General features: G+C 39.4%; 1 protein-coding gene across 1 annotated transcript in view; it reads right to left on the reverse strand.

The window, feature by feature from the left end:
• EHHADH (enoyl-CoA hydratase and 3-hydroxyacyl CoA dehydrogenase) overlaps positions 1–16,460 on the reverse strand; it is a 70,716-nt gene that overhangs the window by 38,918 nt on the left and 15,338 nt on the right. The window contains exons 3-4 of the mRNA XM_050780245.1: positions 6,746–6,918; positions 2,220–2,331 (exon numbers count right to left, since the gene is read on the reverse strand). Coding sequence (XP_050636202.1) covers positions 2,220–2,331; positions 6,746–6,918 — 285 coding nt within the window. The remainder of the gene's footprint in view (positions 1–2,219; positions 2,332–6,745; positions 6,919–16,460) is intronic.

The raw sequence follows: 16,460 nt of genomic DNA on the forward strand, positions 1-16,460 counted from the left end.
TGTATTCAGTTGTGGTGGATAGTCTCCAGAGTGACCCCCAGCAAGTCTAACCTCTTGGTATTCAAGTTTCCTCCCATATTGAATAGAGAAGACCTGCATAGCCAATAGGAGAGTTTAGAAAAGATGGCATATGACTCTAATGCTAGGTCATAAAAGACACTATGGCTTTTGCCTTGCTTTCTCTCTTAGGTCACTTATTCTAGAGGAAGCGAGCTGTCACGTTGTGCGAATACTCAGGAAGCTCTATGGAGAGGTCCCCGTACATAGGAAAGGAAGCCTCCTGCCAAGGTCAACACCATCCAGTCATCCATGTGACTGGGTCATCTTGAAAGCAGATTCTCCAGGCCAGGTGCGGTGGCTCACGCCTGCAATCCCAGCACTTTGGGAGGCTGAGGCAGGTGGATCATCTGAGGTCAGGAGTTCAAGACCAGCCTGGCCAACATGGTGAAACCCTGTCTCTACTAAAAATACAAAAATTAGCCAGATGTGGAGGCGCATGCCTGTAATTTCAGCTACTCAGGAGGCTGAGGCAGGAGAACTGTTTGAACTCGGGAGGTGGATGTTGCAGTGAGTCAAGATCGCTCCATTGCACTCCAGCCTGGGCAACAAGAGCAAAACTCCATCTCAAATAAATAATAAGTAATAATAATATATATCTAACAATTATGGAGTTATTACCATGTGGAAGACTGTCCTAAGGACACTGTATATATTAACTTTTCCAATTTTCACCACACCACCACATGGTAGGTACTATTCCTATGCATATTTATAAAGAAAATAAGGCACAGAAAAGTAAAATGACTGACCTAAATTCTTATTATTAGTTATGTCTGTTTGAAGTATATTGTTGTATACATTCTTTCTTCTAAACTTACCTCAACTGAAAGTTTCATTCACATCTTACAAACAAATATATGGTAAATCTGAGGCAGGAGAATCACTTGAACCCAGGAGGCAGAGGGTGCAGTGAGCAGAGATCATACCACTGCACTCCAGCCTGGCGACAGAGTGAGACTCCATCTCAAAGAAAAAAAAAATATATATACACACACACACACACACACACACACACACACACACACACATATATATATATAGTAAATCCAGGGTCTCTAAGTGTTGTCTAGTGTTGCAGTGTTCACATTCTCTATGAAAAAGAACAACTTAAAAAGCACTGAGCCGGCCGGGTGCAGTGACTCACGCCTGTAATCCCAGCACTTGGGAGGCTGAGGCGGGCGGATCACCTGAGGTCAGGAGTTCGAGACCAGCCTGACCAACATGGAGAAAACCTGTCTCTACTAAAAGTACAAAACTAGTCGGGCAAGGTGGCACATGCCTGTAATCCCAGCTACTCAGGAGGCTGAGGCAGGAGAATCACTTGAACCCGGGAGGCAGAGGTTGCCGTGAGCCAAGATAATGCCACTGCACTCCAGCCTGGGCAACAAGAATGAAACTCCGTCTCAAAAAAAAAAAAAGAAAATAAAAAGAACAACTTGCATTTCTAACTAATATCTTAATACTTGCAAACGAAAAATTTAGTCATTTTCATATAAAATTTGAAAACATACCTTGAAAATTATGATTTTCTCGTTTATATTACAATTTTTTTTTAGATGGAGTCTTGCTCTGTGGCCCAGAGTGGAGTGCAGTGGTGGGATCTCAGCTCACTGCAACCTCTGCCTCCTGGGTTCAAGCGATTCTCCTGCCTCAGTCTCCCAAGTAGCTGGGATTACAGGTGCCTGCCGCCATTCCTGGGTAATTCTTTTTGTATTTATTAGAGATGAGGTTTCACCATGCTGGTTTCCAACTCCTGACCTCAAGTGATCTGCCCATCTCAGCCTCCCAAAGTGCTGGGATTATAGGCATGAGCCAGCGCGCCCGGCCTATATTACAATTTCTAAATTAGTTCTGAATATAATGCACTCTATGTGAACACCAGTGTTTATGAATAGTCACTTGAACTGAAATAAAATCCTAAATTTGATTTGCTCTTCACATGCACTTTCATTTAAAAGATTCTCACATTTGATCTTCATGATAACATCTGAGAAGCTCAGAAAGGTATTTCTCCATATTACAAATCAGAAAATTGACCAGGCCAAGAAGTCCAGGAATGCTTTCACAATAGGAAGTAGGTAGTCAAGCCAGAATTTTTCTAAATCCTAGTCCAATTCTTCACACTAATCTAGACAGTTGTTCCCAAGGTCTATACTGACCTGAGGTAATTAAGTCAAGTGCAGCAGGAACTCCAATGAGTCTGGGGAGAAGCTGGGTTCCTCTTGCACCAGGGAGAAGTCCCAGTGTAACTTCTGGTAAGCCAACTTGGGCCTATCAAAGATTGAAGGCATAAAGGCCATTAGAATGAGATGGTATGTTCAGAGTTGAGGCAAGCATTTCCCTGGATTTCCTGTATTCTCAAAAGCATAGTTTCATTGAATTCAGCAAGATTTCTACAGGGCAAATCAGTGCACATCCTTTTCTTTAATTAACAGCATAAACAGAGCTGTGCTGTCCCTAACTCTTCATGTTGAAACACATTTTTAGCTTCTTACACATTTATTCTCTGACTGTATTATGACCTGTCTCAGCCAACAAAAATAATATTCTCTGGAAACAACTTTCTGGAGTCCTGCAAGAATCAGGAAACAACAGAAAGTGAAAAGACAACGTACAGAATGGGAGCGAATACTTACAAATTATATATCTGATATAGGATTTCTATCTGGAATATATAAAGAACTTTACAAATCAATAATAAAAGACAAGTAACCAGTCAAAAAGGGCAAAGGATCTGGATAGACATTTCTCCAAAGAAGAGCTACAAATGGCTAGTAAGCACTTGAAAAGATGCTCAATATCATTAGCCATCAGAGGAATTCAAATCAAAACCACAAGATAACACTTTATACCAACTAAGACGGCTATTTAAAAAAATGACAGACAATAACAGGTGTTGGAGAGGATATGGAGAATACAGAACCCTCATACATTGCTAGGGGGAATATAAAACAGAGTAGACACTTTGGAAAACAATCTGGCAGTTCCTTAAATGTTAAACACAAAGTTACCATATGACCCATCAAATCCATTCATGGGTATATGCCCAAGAGAAATGAAAACATATGCCCACAAAAATCTTGTATACAAATTTTCATGGCATCATGGTTCATAAAAGCCAAAAAAGTAGAAGCAGCCCAAATGTTCATCAATGATTAGTGGATAAATGAAAGGTGGTACATCCATACAATGGAATATTATTCAGCAATATTAATAAAGAACTGATTCATGCTACAACGTGGATGAACCTTGAAAACATGCTAAAAACAAAGTCAATCACAGGAGACCACATATTGTATGATTCTGTTTATATGAAATATCCAGAATAGGCAAATCTATAGAGACAGAAAGTAGATTAGTGGGTGTTTAGGATAGCAGGAGAAGGTGATGGAGGATTACCGCTAAAAGTTACAAGGTTTCTTTTTGGGGTGATAAAATGTTCTAAAATTTACTATGATAATGGTTGCACAACTCTGAGAATATACTCATATACCATTGGATTGTACACTTTAATTGTATGGTATGCAAATTACATCTCAAAAAGGCTGTTTTTTTTTTTAAAGAAAGTCAGACAGTAATCTCAGTCCAGACAAGAAGGTGAGCTTGAGTCCTTCATGACATTGCCTTTCTTGGCCATTCCATTTAAAAGTGGCTAAGGATCTGTTAGCCATTTACAGGTACAAGGGTGAGAAGAGGGTACTTAAATGCAGACTGCCATTTGCCCAGATTGTAATTTCAGCAGTTCCAAAACACCTCACATATGTGAGGTCTCTCTTACATGAGGTTTTCCTAACAGTCAATCACCATTCTTTCTATCACTGCCCATCTCTACCTCTTTACTTATTGCTAGAAACTCAGATCTGCACTCAGGGTGCAGAAGGTTATGGTAAGAGGGATACAGAAAAGGAGCACTTAGGACATATATGTGTATTTATTTATAAGCATTTATAAAACTTAAAACACCATTGGGAAATGGTTAAATAAATACTTGTATAGCTATATGATCGAATATTATGCCACCACTTACAATGATTTTTTTTTTTTTTTTTTTTTTTGAGACAGAGTTTCGCTCTTGTTGCCCAGGCTGGAGTGCAATGGTGCAATCTCGGCTCACTGCAACTTCCGTCTCCCGGGTTCAAGTGATTCTCCTGCCTCAGCCTCCTCAGTAGCTGGGATTACAGGCATGTGCCACCACGCCCAGCTAATTTTGTATTTTTAGTAAAGACGGGGTTTCTCCATGTTGGTCAGGCTGGTCTTGAACTCCTGACCTCAGGTGATCCGCCTGCCTCAGCCTCCCAAAGTGTTGGGATTACAGGCGTGAGTCACTGTGCTCAGGCTATAATGATATTTTTAAAGAATATTTACCAGAAGATTAACATGATTTCTCTTCGGAAGCCACAGAGGTCAGAAGGCATGAAATGACATATACAAAGTGCTGAAAGAAAACAACTGTCAGTCAAGAATTCTATATTGAACAAAACTATCCTTTGAAAATGAAGGCAAAATTAACACATTTCCAGATAAAGAAAAACTGATGTTGTTGTTGGTATATTTGCCCTATAAGAAATACTTCAGGCTGTAATGAAAAGACACTAGACAGTAACTTGAATTCACATGAAGAAATAAAGAACACTGATAAAGAGTAACTACATGGGTAAACAGAAAAGACAGTAATAATGTATTTTTCACTTGTAATTCTTCTTTTTCTTATCTGATTTAGGACCACTGTGTAAAGCAATAATGATAAATCTATGTTAAGTGGTACATAACTTATAAAGATATAACTTGTGACAATAATAGCATAAAGGGGCAAGTCATGGAGGCTACAGAGGAGCAAATTTTTTGTATATTATTAAAATTCAGTAATAATCTGAACCAGATTGTCATAAATTAAGATGCTAATTGTAATCACCAAGTTAACCACCACTAAGAAAATAACTAAAAATATATACAGTAAAATAAACAGCAAGAAAGTTACAAGGGTACACTTTTCCATTTAACACAAATGCAAGCAGTAACGGAAGAATTGAACAAAAAAACCAAAAAGCATAGAAAACAAATAGCAAAATGGCAGAAGTATGTTCTTCCTTATCAGTAATTACATTAAATATAAGTGTATTAAGTTCTCTAATCAAAAGACAGAGATTGGCAGAGTAAAGAATATGTAATAATGGGTTAAAGATGATAGTATAAAAATACAATATAAACTAAATACAATAAAAACCCAAATGTGGTTTTTTTGGTTGTTGTTTGTTTTGAGATGGAGACTCGTTCTGTCACCAGGCTGGAGTGCAATGGCGCGATCTCAGCTTACTGCAACCTCCACCTCCCAGGTTCAAGTGATTCTCCTGCCTCAGCCTCCTGAGTAGCTGGGACTACAGGCACATGCCAGCATGCCCAGCTAATTTTTGTATCTTTAGTAGCGACGGGGTTTCATCATGTTGGCCAGGATGGTCTCGATCTCCTGACCTTGTGATCTGCCCAGCTCAGCCTCTCAAAGTGCTGGGATTACAGGCACGAGCCACCGCACTGGCCAATGTCCTTTTTTTTTAAAGGATGTTTTTCAAAGGAAAAAGAAACTAAGAAAAAAATTACATACAAAAAAGACTAGAATGAAATAGAATGTTAATAGGGGTTATTTCTGAACTGTGAGTTTATTATGATTTTAGTTTACATCTGCATACTTTCTTATGTTTTCTAGTTTAGTAGAATAATGAACATTATTTTTATCATTAGAAAAATATATTAATTACAAAAATGCTACCATTATATATACCGCGATACGCAGTGGTATCATAGACCTCATCTAACTTGTCTAATAGCCTAAATTAAATCTATTTCCAGAAATTTCCCCATATTTACTAGTTTTGTGCTATTTTCCAATAGAAATTCATCTTATTAGGTACTGATAATTATAAGGGACCATGAAACAGAAATCTTTGAGTTATCAAAGAAGTATTTAAATGTATACTTAGAAGTGACAGCCAACATATTTAATACGTCATACTGCATGAGCACTGCATCAGTGAAACCTGATATGGGTCATAGTACTGGAGGTAGAGTCTTGGGGCTCTCTATTGACTCAGGAGTTCCCCTATAGTTGATGGATCATAGAAAGGCCCTAGGGCTAAGGTTAAGGGAAATAAGGAGACAGAGGGCTCACAGTAGCAGGTGTTTACTTACCAGAATGGAAGTGAAGTGTTTGAACATTTTAACAATTAGTACCATTGTACTGGTACATAACAGCTGAAGTGGTTAATCAGGAAGCTAAGCATTCAAAATTATCACCTCTGGGCTGGGTCCAGTGCTCATGCCTGTAATCCAAGCACTTTGGGAAGCTGAGGCAGGTGGTCACCTGAGGTCAGGAGTTTGAGACCAGCCTGGTCAACATGGTGAAACCCTGTCTCTACTAAAAATACAAAAATTTGCTGGGCATGGTAGCGTGTCTGTAGTCCCAGTTTCTCAGGAGGCTGAGGCAGGAGAACTGCTTGAACTCGGGAGGTGGAGGTTGCAGGGAGTCGAGATCACACCACTGCACTCCAGTCTGGAAGACAGAGTAAGACTCCATCTCAAAAGATAAATAAATAAAATAAAATAATAACCTCTAATACGTATGACTGCATTTAGAGTTTGCCCTAAAGAAAAGCCCCACACATCAGCCACTATATAGAGCCTTGGTTGTTACCTCTGTATGGGCAATCCTATAGTGACAGCCCAGGGCCAGCTCTAGTCCCCCTCCAAAAGCCATGCCTTGGATTGCTGCCACCACAGGCTTCACATTTCTCTGTATTTCATCTACTACACGTCCCAGTGTTAAGCCAAATGTCCTAGGAGCACTGAAGCCATGAATATCAGCACCTAAGGGCACAAAGACAAGGAGAAAACAGAGTTGAGAAATACATGGGCATTGTTATATAGCAATAAGTTACCTGATACTCTTTAAAAATTTTTTAAATTTCTTTTATTTATTTCTTAATTTTTTTTTAAGAGTTCCTGATGACTCTTAAAAAGTCTCAGACCTCTTTGGGCCCTTACACTTCATCCTTGGCTGAAAACAAGTATATTGGAGAATGTAGAATGCTATGAGAGAAAATCCTCAAATCTTTACCAGAAATTCTGTAATTTTCTAAAATCTATCTTTCCATATAGTAAGTAGTAATTCTATCTTTAAAAAAATTAAGAATCTCAGAAAAGGGGAATAGAGATTCTCCTCCAAAGATCATTATTCTGAGATTGAGTCAGCCCCTCTCATTTTCGTATATGTGATATTGTTAATCAACCCTATTCACAGCAACTTAGCTCCATATCTTTGTTAAGGGCATGAGTCATTACAATATCAAATATCAGGGTAACATATATACATATTTATGAGTTATATGTTAGTCAATCAGCTTAGAATTATGTTTTTGTAATAGATTTTTATCTTCAATAAAAATAATATTTATTGGCCGGGTGTGGTGGCTCATGCCTGTAATCCCAGCACTTTGGGAGGCTGAGGCGGGCAGATCACTTGAGGTCTGGAGTTTGAGACCATCCTGGCTAACATGGTGAAACCCCGTCTCTACTAAAACATACAAAAAATTAGCTGGGCGTGGTGGCGGGTGTCTGTAGTCCCAGCTTCTCAGGAGGCTGAGGCAGGAGAATGGTGTGAACCCGGGAACCAGAGCTTGCAGTGAGCCAAGATTGCATCACGGCACTCCAGCCTGAGTGACAGAGAAAGACTCCGTCTCAAAAAAATAAATAAATAAAATAAAAATAATATTTATTGCTTTTCCTGATTATAAAAATAACATATATTATGGAAAACTTGAAAACCACACAAAATTAAAAAGAACATGAAGATTACCCTAAATATCACCATACAGCCATAATTTAATATTTTGGGGAATTCTTAGTTTTTTTCCACATGAGTGAGTGGGCATTACCACCTGAGCTCTGCCTTCTGTCAGATTAGTAGTGGCATTAAATTCTCACAGGAGCGTGAACCCTATTGTGAACTGCACAAGTAAGGGATCTAGGTTGTGCTCTCCTTATGAGAATCTAATGCCTGATGATCTGAGGTGAAACAGTTTCATCCCCGAACCATCCCTGCCCCCCTACTCTCCCAGGACTGCACCCCCACCCCCTACCCCTGTCCATGGAAAAACTGTCTTCCATGAAACCAGTCCCTGGTACCAAAAAGGTTGAGGACAGCTGATTTAGAGCATACTGTAAAATCATTTTTATATTTTCCTATTTTCATATAATATTATACATAGTAAGCTTTTTCCTACAGCATTATCTATTCCTTGAAAACACTAGGCCAAGCATGGTGGCTCACACCTGTAATCCCAGCACTGTGGGAGGCCGAGGTGGGTGAATCAAGAGGTTGGGAGATCGAGACCATCCTGGCAAACACAGTGAAACCCTGTCTCTACTAAAAATACCAAAAAAATTAGCCAGGTGTGGTGGCGAGCACCTATAGTCCCAGCTACTCAGGAGGCTGAGGCAGGAGAATGGACGAACCTGGGAGCCAGAGCTTGCAGTGAGCCGAGATTGCGCCACTGCACTCCAGGCTGGGTGACAGAGCAAGACTCCATCTAAAAAAAATTAAAATTAAAATTAAAAAAAAAAAAACCCCGTTGGGCACACCCAAGATGGCCGAATAGGAACAGCTCCAGCCTCCAGCTCCCAGTGTGAGTGACACAGCAGACAGATGATTTCTGCATTTTCAACTGAGGTACCAGGTTCATCTCAATGGGGAGTGCCGGACAATCAGTGCTAGTCAGCTGGTGCAGCCCGACCAGTGAGAGCTGAAGAAATCGCCTCACCTAGAAAGTGCAAGGGGGAAGGGAATCTCTTTGCCTAGCCAAGGGAAACTGAGACACACAACACCTGGAAAATCGGGTAACTCCCACCCTGATACTGCGCTTTACCAAGGGTCTTAGCAAATGGCACACCAAGAGATTATATCCCACACCTGGCCCGGAGAGTCCCACACCTACGAAGCCTCCCTCATTGCTAGCACAGAAATCTGAGATCTAACTGCAAGGTGGCAGCAAGGCTGGGGGAGGGGCACCCACCATTGCTGAGGCCCAAGTAGGTAAACAAAGCCACTGGGAAGCTCGAATTGGGTGGAGCCCACTGCAGCACAAGGAGGTCGGCCTGCCTCTGTAGACTACTCCTCTGGGGACAGGGCATAGCTAAACAAAAAGCAGCAGAAACCTCAGCAGAGGTAAATGCCCCTGTCTGATAGCTTTGAAGAGAGCAGTGGATCTCCCAGCATGGAGGTTGAGATCTAAGAACAGACAGACTGCCTGCTCAAGTGGGTCCCTGACCCCTGAGTAGCCTAACTGAGAGACATCCCCCACTAGGTACAGACTGACACCTCACACCTCACACGGTGGGGTACACCCCTGAGACGAAGCTTCCAGAACAAGAATGAGACAGCAACACTCGCTGTTCAGCAATATTCTATCTTCTGCAGCCTCCACTGCTGATACCCAGGCAAACAGGGTCTGGAGTGGACCTCAAGCAAACTCCAACAGACCTACAGCTGAGGGTCCTGACTGTTAGAAGGAAAACTAACAAACAGAAATGACACCCACACCAAAACCCCATCAGTACATCACCATCATCAAAGACCAAAGGTAGATAAAACAACAAAGATGGGGAAAAAGCAGTGCAGAAAAGTTGGAAATTCAAAAAATCAGAGCACATCTCCCCCCTCCAAAGGAACGCAGCTCATCGCCAGCAACGGAACAAAGCTGGACGTAGAATGACTTTGACGAGTTGAGAGAAGAAGGCTTCAGTCAATCAAACTTCTCAGAGCTAAAGGAGGAACTACGTAACCAGTGCAAAGAAACTAAAAACCTTCAAAAAAGAGTGGATGAATGGATAATTAGAATAACCAATGCAGAGAAGACCTTAAAAGAACTGATAGAGATGAAAACCATAACATGAGGAATACATGACAAATGCACAAGCTTCAGTAACTGAGTCGATCAACTGGAAGAAAGAGTATCAGCGATTGAAGACTAAATGAATGAAACAAAACAAGAACAGAAGTGTGGAGAAAAAAGAGTAAAAAGAAATGAACAAAGCCTCCAAGAAATATGGGATTATGTGGAAAGACCAAATCTACGTCTGATTGGTGTGCCTGAAAATGACGGGGAAAATGGAACCAAGTTGGAAAACACTCTGCAGCACATCATTCAGGAGAACTTCCCCAACCTAGTAAGGCAGGCCAACATTCAAATTCAGGAAATACAGAGAATGCCACAAAGATACTCCTCAAGAAGAGCAACTCCAAGACACATAATTGTCAGATTCATCAAAGTTGAAATGAAGGAAAAAATGTTAAGGGCAGCCAGACAGAAAGGTCGGGTTACCCACAAAGGGAAGCCCATCAGACTAACAGCAGATCTCTCAGCAGAAACTCTCCAAGCCAGAAGAGAGTGGGGGCCAATATTCAACATTCTTAAAGAAAAGAATTTTAAACCCAGAATTTCATATCCAGCCAAACTAAGTTTCATAAGTGAGGGAGAAATAAAATCCTTTACAGACAAGCAAATGCTTAGAGATTTTGTCACCACCAGGCCTGCCCTATGAGAGATCCTGAAGGAAGCACTAAACATGGAAAGGAACAATAGGTACCAGCCATTGCAAAAACATGTCAAAATGTAAAGTCCATCGATGCTAGGAAGAAACTGTATCAACTAGCGAGCAAAATAACCAGCTAATATCATAATGACAGGATCAAGTTCACACATAACAATATTAACTTTAAATGTAAATGGACTAAATGGTCCAATTAAAAGACACAGGCTGGCAAATTGGATAAAGAGTCAAGACCCATCAGTTTACTATATTCAGGAGACCCATCTCACATGCAGACACATATAGGCTCAAAATAAAGGGATGGAGGAACATCTACCAAGCAAATGGAAAACAAACAAACAAACAAAAAAAGCAGGCATTGCAATCCTAGTCTCTGATAAAACAGACTTTAAACCATCAAAGATCAAAAGAGACAAAGAAGGCCATTACATAATGGTAAAGGGATCAATTCATCAGCAAGAGCTAACTATCCTAAATATATATGCACCCAATACAGGAGCACCCAGATTCATAAAGCAAGTCCTTAGAGGCTTACAAAGAGACTTAGACTCCCATACAATAATAATGGGAGACTTTAACACCCCACTGTCAACGTTAGATAGATCAACGAGACAGAAAGTTAACAAGGATATCCAGGAATTGAACTCAACTCTGCACCAAGCAGACCTAATAGACATCTACAGAACTCTCCACCCCAAATCAACAGAATATACACTCTTCTCAGCACCACATTACACTTATTCCAAAACTGACCACATAGTTGGAAGTAAAGCACTCCTCAGCAAATGTACAAGAACAGAAATTATAACAAACTGTCTCTCAGACCACAGTGCAACTAAACTAGAACTCAGGACTAAGAAACTCAATCAAAACCGCTCAACTACATGGAAACTGAACAACCTGCTCCTGAATGACTACTGGGTACATCACGAAATGAAGGCAGAAATAAAGATGTTCTTTGAAACCAATGAGAACAAAGACACAACATACCAGAATCTCTGGGATACATTTAAAGCAGTGTGTAGAGGGAAATTTATAGCACTAAATGCCCACAAGAGAAAGCAGGAAAGATCTAAAATTGACACTCTAACATCACAATTAAAAGGACTAGAGAAGCAAGAGCAAACACATTCAAAAGCTAGCAGAAGGCAAGAAATAACTAAGATCATAGCAGAACTGAGGGAGATAGAGACACAAAAACCCTCCAAAAAATCAATGAATCCAGGAGTTGGTTTTTTGAAAAGATCAACCAAATTGATAGACCACTAGCAAGACTAATAAAGAAGAAAAGAGAGAAGAATCAAATAGACGCAATAAAAAATGATAAAGGGGATATCACCACCGACCCCACAGAAATACAAACTACCATCAGAGAATACTATAAACACCTCTACGCAAATAAACTAGAAAACCTAGAAGAAATGGATAATTTCCTGGACACTTACAGTACTCCAAGACTAAACCAGGAAGAAGTTGAATCCCTGAATAGATGAATAGCAGGCTCTGGAATTGAGGCAACAATTAATAGCCTACCAACCAAAAAAAATCCAGGACCAGACGGATTCACAGCCAAATTCTACGAGAGGTACAAGGAGGAGTTGGTACCATTCCTTCTGAAACTATTCCAATCAACAGAAAAAGAGGGAATCCTCCCTAACTCATTTTACGAGGCCAACATCATCCTGATACCAGAGCCTGACAGAGATACAACAAAGAAAGACAATTTTAGACCAATATCCCTGATGAACATCAATGCAAAAATCCTCAAGAAAATACTGGCAAACCAAATCCGCAGCACATCAAAAAGCGTATCCACCATGATCAAGTGGGCTTCATCCCTGGGATGCAAGGCTGGTTCAACATACGCAAATCAATAAACATAATCCAGCATATAAACAGAACCAAAGACAAAAACCAAATGATTATCTCAATAGATGCAGAAAAGGCCTTTGACAAAATTCAACAGCCCTTCATGCTAAAAACTCTCAATAAATTCGGTATTGATGGAACGTATCTCAAAATAATCAGAGCTATTTATGACAAACCCACAGCCAATATCATACTGAATGGGCAAAAACTGGAAGCATTCCCTTTGAAAACTGGCAGAAGACAGGGATGCCCTCACTCACCACTCCTATTCAACATAGTGTTGGAAGTTCTGGCTAGGGCAATCAGGCAAGAGAAAGAAATCAAGGGTATTCAGTTAGGAAAAGAAGAAGTCAAACTGTCCCTGTTTGCAGATGACATGATTGTATATTTAGAAAAGCCCATCGTCTCAGCCCAAAATCTCCTTAAGCTGATAAGCAATTTCAGCAAAGTCTCAGGATACAAAATCAACGTGCAAAAATCACAAGCATTCTTATACACCAGTAACAGACAAACAGAGAGCCAAATCATGAATGAACTTCCATTCACAATAGCTTCAAAGAGAATAAAATACCTAGGAATCCAACTTACAAGGGATGTAAAGGACCTCTTCAAGGAGAACTACAAACCACTGCTCAGTGAAATAAAAGAGGACACAAACAAATGGAAGAACATACCATGCTCATGGATAGGAAGAATCAATATCGTGAAAATGGCCATACTGCCCAAGGTAATTTATAGATTCAATGCCATCCCCATTAAGATACCAATGACTTTCTTCACAGAATTGGAAAAACTGCTTTAAAGTTCATATGGAACCAAAAAAGAGCCCGCATTGCCAAGACAATCCTAAGCAAAAAGAACAAAGCTGGAGGCATCATGCTACCTGACTTCAAACTATACTACAAGGTTACAGTAAACAAAACAGCATGGTACTGGTACCAAAACAGAGATATAGACCAATGGAACAGAACAGAGTCCTCAGAAGTAATACCACACATCTACAGCCATCTGATCTTTGACAAACCTGACAAAAACAAGAAATGGGGAAAGGATTCCCTATTTAATAAATGGTGCTGGAAAAATTGGCTAGCCATAAGTAGAAAGCTGAAACTGGATCCTTTCCTTACTCCTTATATGAAAATTAATTCAAGATGGATTAGAGACTTAAATGTTAGACCTAATACCATAAAAACCCTATAAGAAAACCTAGGTAATACCATTCAGGACATAGGCATGGGCAAGGACTTCATGTGTAAAACACCAACAGCAATGGCAACAAAAGCCAAAATTGACAAATGGGATCTAATTAAACTAAAGAGCTTCTGCACAGCAAAAGAAACTACTATCAGAGTGAACAGGCAACCTACAGAATGGGAGAAAATTATTACAATCTACTCTTCTGACAAAGTGCTAATATCCAGAACCTATAAAGAACTCAATCAAATCTACAAGAAAAAAACAAACAACCTCATCAAAAAGTGGGCAAAGGATATGAACAGACACTTCTCAAAAGAAGACATTCATACAGCCAACAGACACATGAAAAAATGCTCATCATCACTGGCCATCAGAGAAATGCAAATCAAAACCACAATGAGATACCATCTCACACCAGTTAGAATGGCAATCATTAAAAAATCAGGAAACAACAGGTGCTGGAGAGGATGTGGAGAAATAGGAACACTTTTACACTGTTGGTGGGACGGTAAATTAGTTCAACCACTGTGGAAAACAGTGTGGCGATTCCTCAAGGATCTAGAACTAGAAATACCATTTGACCCAGCCATCCCATTACCGGGGATACACCCAAAGGATTATAAGTCATGCTGCTATAAAGACACATGCACACATATGTTTATTGCGGCACTATTCACAATAGCAAAGACTTGGAATCAATCCAAATGTCCATCAGTGACAGACTGGATTAAGAAAATGTGGCACATATACACCATGGAATACTATGCAGCCATAAAAAAGGATGAGTTTGTGTCCTTTGTAGGGACGTGGATGCAGCTGGAAACCATCATTCTCAGCAAACTATCGCAAGAACAGAAAACCAAATACTGCATGTTCTCACTCATAGGTGGGAATTGAACAATGAGATCACTTTGACACAGGAAGGGGAGCATCACACACCGGGTCCTATTGTGGGGTGGGGGTAGGGGGAGGGATAGCATTAGGAGCTACACCTAATGTAAATGATGAGTTAATGGGTGAAGCACATCAACATGGCACATGTATACATATGTAACAAACCTGCACGTCATACACATGTTCCCTAGAACTTAAAGTATAAAACAAACAAACAAACAAAAAAAACCCCACTAAGCTTGGTACAAGTTTTAAAAATTAATTATTTTATATCTAGCCTATTCATCTTTTTTTCTCTTTTCGCTACCTGTTCCTCATCTAGCAGCGATCCACGAGTTATGCTTTTTTCTTACCAATTCATTATATTTCACTCTCTAGTACAGTGTTTTGTTTTGTGTTTTCAATTCCTTTTGGTTCTAGAGAAACAAAATCAATTTCAATCTAAGTCTCAAGCCTATCATTCCTGTAGCTTTAGATTGAGATGGTTTTTTAGATAATAACAGAAATAAACAGTTATTGGATAAATGCATCAAGCACTGTGCTAAGCAGTTTCATATACTGTCTCATTTAATTTTCATAACACCTAAGTAAAGCAGCATAACAATTCCCATTTTACAGGTAAGGAAGTTAATGCTTTGAGGCAAGTGACTACTTCAGACATATGACTAATAACTTGTGGAATAGGGATTTAAACTTAGGTAATTTGACTACAAACCCCACATTCTTAAAAGCTATACTATATTCTTCTACTTATAGCAGAAGGTTAGTATCCCAATTTTTGGAAAACCAAAGCACAGTGTAGTGATTTCACTTTTTAATTATTTCCAGCACACCCAAATCCAATTAACTTTGGGATATTGATTTTATATCCAGCAAAACAGCTAAATTTTCTTATGAATTCTAACAATTTTAATAGATTATTTTGATTTTCTACAAACATTATTGTATCTTCTGAATAATTAAGTTTTGTTCCTTCTTTTTCATTCCTTATACCTTTTCTTTCTTTTACTAGCTTTACTGGGTTATCAAAAACCTTGAATACAATGCAAAAGAAATGGTGAGAGCAGTCAGCTTTGTCTTGTTCCTTTCTCATAAGGAAAGCTTTCAATTCGCCATTTTGTTGGTTTCCTGTAGATTTTTCCAAATGGATACCTTTTGCCTGATTACGGCATTTTCTTTATGTACCTCATTTACTAAGAATGTTTCTTCGTAATGCACGTCAAATGTTACAGAATGTTTTTTTCTACATCTCGACATAATCATATAATTTTTCTTTTTAATCTTTAATGGGATGAATTTCATTAATCTAGTGTTCAACCAATCTGATATTTCTAGGACAAAAGTGATATATTATACTTTTTATATGTTGTTAGAGTCAGCTTCACAATACACTAAGATTATTTAAAATTATTTTTATAGATTCAGGGGGTACATGTACAGGTTTGTTACACAGATATATTGCATAATGGTGAGGTTTGGGTTTTTGGTGTGCCTATCACCCAAACAGTGAACGCTGTGTCACTTGGTAACTTTTCAACCCTCACCCCAACCTCCTTGCCCTTTTGAAGGTGCCTGTGTATATTATTTCCCTCTGTGTGTCCATGTGTTCCCATTGTTTAGCTCTCCCTTTATTTCCCTGACAGTTATTCCTTCATAATAGCTCCCACTTATAAGTGAGAATATGTGGTATTTGATTTTCTATTTCTGAGCTATTTTACTTAGGATAATGGCCTAAGTAAAGACGTAATAGCATTCTTTTTTATGGCTGTGTAGTATGCTATGGTTTTCTTTATCTAATCAACCATTGATAGACTCTTGGGTTGATTCCATGACTTTGCTAT

The sequence above is a fragment of the Macaca thibetana genome, chromosome 2 (assembly GCF_024542745.1).
Source record: "Macaca thibetana thibetana isolate TM-01 chromosome 2, ASM2454274v1, whole genome shotgun sequence".
NCBI lineage: Eukaryota > Metazoa > Chordata > Mammalia > Primates > Cercopithecidae > Macaca > Macaca thibetana.